Source organism: Anneissia japonica, unplaced genomic scaffold (assembly GCF_011630105.1).
Source record: "Anneissia japonica isolate Jap-2015-1 unplaced genomic scaffold, ASM1163010v1 scaffold1537_len634075_cov158, whole genome shotgun sequence".
NCBI lineage: Eukaryota > Metazoa > Echinodermata > Crinoidea > Comatulida > Comatulidae > Anneissia > Anneissia japonica.
This window is the reverse complement of record NW_022723531.1, coordinates 277,741-280,947: the sequence shown is the minus strand read 5'-3', so window position 1 is coordinate 280,947 and position 3,207 is coordinate 277,741. Positions and strand designations below refer to the sequence as shown.

Here is a 3,207-nt window from a genome sequence, read left to right as displayed (position 1 = left end):
TTAAGGGACAGAGTGGTTAGTTAGTATGATATTTTGCACCAAAAAATGGCTCGAGTGCAAGAATTGCATAGTAACATATATTTTAAATATGAGCACAATATTATCAGTGTACTACTGCCTATAGCCATAAAACCTTTACTTCTAGAAAAACTTTTGTGCTTATTTCAGTCACGTAGTCTGGTAAGGAACACAGTCTTTAATTAGTAAGATATTGTACCGACCCCGGAATTGTGAAATAACAGTGCTTTTCACCATTCTCGCACAAGAGCCACTTTTGGGGGCCCAATATCTTAATAATTAAACATTGTGTCCCTTACCACCAGAGTGCATGACTGAAATAAGCACAAAAGGTTGTTTTTGAAGTAAAAGTTTCACGGAATGACCCAATTCAAATTTTAAAATGATCTTAAAGAAACCTGTAAGGGTGATCAATTCTTTTTCTGTTTCAAAATTTAAAAAAACATACCTTGTAAACTCCAAAACATTAAGTATGTAATAGCGTTCAACTTCACCATGCTGTAAATCAAAACACATTACATTATTATGCCCATATATAGTAATGATGTGACTATATATGGTAATGATGTGCCTATATATGGTAATGATGTGCCTATATATGGTCATGGTGTAATGTCATGACCATATTTAGACATGTCGCATGTTCTCGTTAAATAATATTTGATGGTCTGGACAGGTCTTAAAAAATACAGTACTTATGGATATGGATATACCAAATATTGCTGAATATTTTTAAATAAACACTTCCGTTTCAATAACATAAATAAATCCATCCATCCCAAAGCATCGCATGAACAATAGGTGTTGTCACAACAACAAATGATAAAGAAAAATGATGACACAAATATGGGAATTACTGGTGGGGGTCAAGTGATGCATGACAACTACGAAGCTACAAATGTAGAGTCATAATATTAAAATAACCAACATAATTAAAGCTAACCCCCACCCAGCATTAATAGGGAGTTTTCGCTGCACGACGTTAACCTTAACGGATGACGTCATAATTTATTTATCTTGCGTTGCGGAGTACGTTACTTTCAGGATTTTACATGCTCGACGTACGTTAGTTACATGTGTGCGCATGCATATTTTGATTTGTTTACAAAGGAGTTATCGCGTTGCATGTTGGGTACTAACGTTAAAGTTACGGTTAACGTCGTGCGGTGAAAACTACCTATTAGTTGACCTCTGACGTAAAAATACTCACTACGTCTATTTCCACATACTCTGGAGTTCTTTCAGTAAATACAAAGCCAAGATCATTAGCTGCCTTCACCAGAGCACCCTCATCTACAAGTAAACATAAATCAAATATTGAGGTAGGCCTGGAATCAAAAGATTGCTGTTTGGTGAGTCCTAGGCTAGCCACTAACTTGCCCTTAGTCAAGCAACTTTTCCACATGGCCCCTGAAAGCATCTGTGGGGTGCACCGTCCGTTCCCATGCTATAATGGCAAAATCTGCAGCCGCTTACGGGTCAAGTTGAGGTCGCATGACCAGGTCATAGTGAGAAGTCTGAGGTCAAAGTGCTTAGAAACTATGTCTTTTTAATAATAATATTTATTTCCTCCAATGATACATCAAGTATACAAAACATATAGAGGAGGAAGGGTGGGGGTCAGATTCGAAGGAAGAAAAAATTGTTTCATCTGCCTTTTACATATTTTAATAAATTAGACAGTCACGCTTTAATTATCTTTATGACAACAAATTAATCCTTTAATATTTCTAAGTGTTTATGTATTTATTTATTCTACATTTTCATGAATGTCTTTTTTTATATTCTAAGGATTTTTCTTTTATATCATAAATAAATAAATAATAATAATAATAATAATAATAATAATAATAATACCATATTTACTTGGTTGTAGGCCATGTTTCAAATTACAGCCCAAGTGATCTGGAGGCAGCTGTACTATGTCACGAGACAACATGACCCGATTAAATTCCCAGCAAAAATATGTTTTATATACCACTACACAGATTGTAGGCATACTGACCGACTAGAAGGGCATGGCCCAGCTTCAACGAATCAAATGCCTGGAATCTATGTAGTCAGTATATAACATTTTTTATAGCCTGATTTTATGATAACAAAGTATGTGCGATTGTGTAGTGTAGGTGCCTGGTTGGTTTTATTGCTTCTGCTATTGTAGAATACCTCCCTTGAGAGGTAAACACAGTATGTGTCTGATCCAATGACCAGAGTAATAATGAGAAGCACATCGAGGCGTCTAATGCACTATATCAAGTTCAACATTATAATTAGAGAGGCACTGGTGTTAAGCAGCATAAAGATTACCACAGTATTAATATTAAATCCTTATTATCATATTTATAGTCTTCAATAATCAACTTCATCATTATAATTATCATCATACTCTGTCTCTTTCTGTCATATACAGTAAAAACTCGAATAGAAGCCCTGGGCTTTTATTTTTGCGAAATTTAAATGGAATTGTTTTCAAAATGGGCTTCTTTTCGAGGCTACTTTTGCGAAGTTACAAGAGGGGAGCTTAAACCATAAATACTGCACTAAATAAAAGAGATAAAAAAAAATGTAATAAATATAAATAATAATATTATTCTATTATAAATAAATAACAATAAAAAAAAAAAATTAAATAAAATAAATAACTAAAACACCATAAATACTGCACTAAGTATAAGAGAATAAAAAAAGTAATAAATATAAATAATACTATTATTCTATTATAAATAAATAATAAAAAAATAATAAATAAAAAAAAGTAAATAAAATAAATAAATAACTAAAAATAAATAAATATGAATACATAGATACCTGGTGAGGAGGCTTGGTAACTCAGTTTTCCATGCTCCCGCTCCGGTACTACAGTATGGCACACTGCCAGCATCGTCAAGAACATACGGATATGTGCCGATGAAGCCTGCACAAGATCAAATACAATTACTAAGCTGTATACAAATTTAGATGCAAAATAAATTGAAAATTGTACATAAATAAAATGAATAAATATATGAAACATACCCAGATACATGTATACAAATATACATACTGCTTGTTATTTTTTTATAATATATATATATAGACTCAGAGCCTAGCACCTGATGATTGAGGTACCCCTCATAAAACAGCCTGTTGTGCAATAAAATGTTGAGTCTTTAACCCAGTGTTACATGTTTTATTTGTCTATCTGCTCTG

At 33.0% G+C, this 3,207-nt stretch overlaps 1 protein-coding gene across 1 annotated transcript in view; it reads right to left on the bottom strand.

Annotated features, from left to right (window-relative positions):
• Positions 1–3,207, bottom strand: part of LOC117112248 (phospholipid-transporting ATPase IB-like) — a 55,494-nt gene that overhangs the window by 16,292 nt on the left and 35,995 nt on the right. Inside the window, exons 15-17 of the mRNA XM_033255319.1 lie at positions 2,827–2,932; positions 1,229–1,311; positions 467–516 (exon numbers count right to left, since the gene is read on the bottom strand). Of these exons, the coding sequence (XP_033111210.1) occupies positions 467–516; positions 1,229–1,311; positions 2,827–2,932 (239 nt within the window). The remainder of the gene's footprint in view (positions 1–466; positions 517–1,228; positions 1,312–2,826; positions 2,933–3,207) is intronic.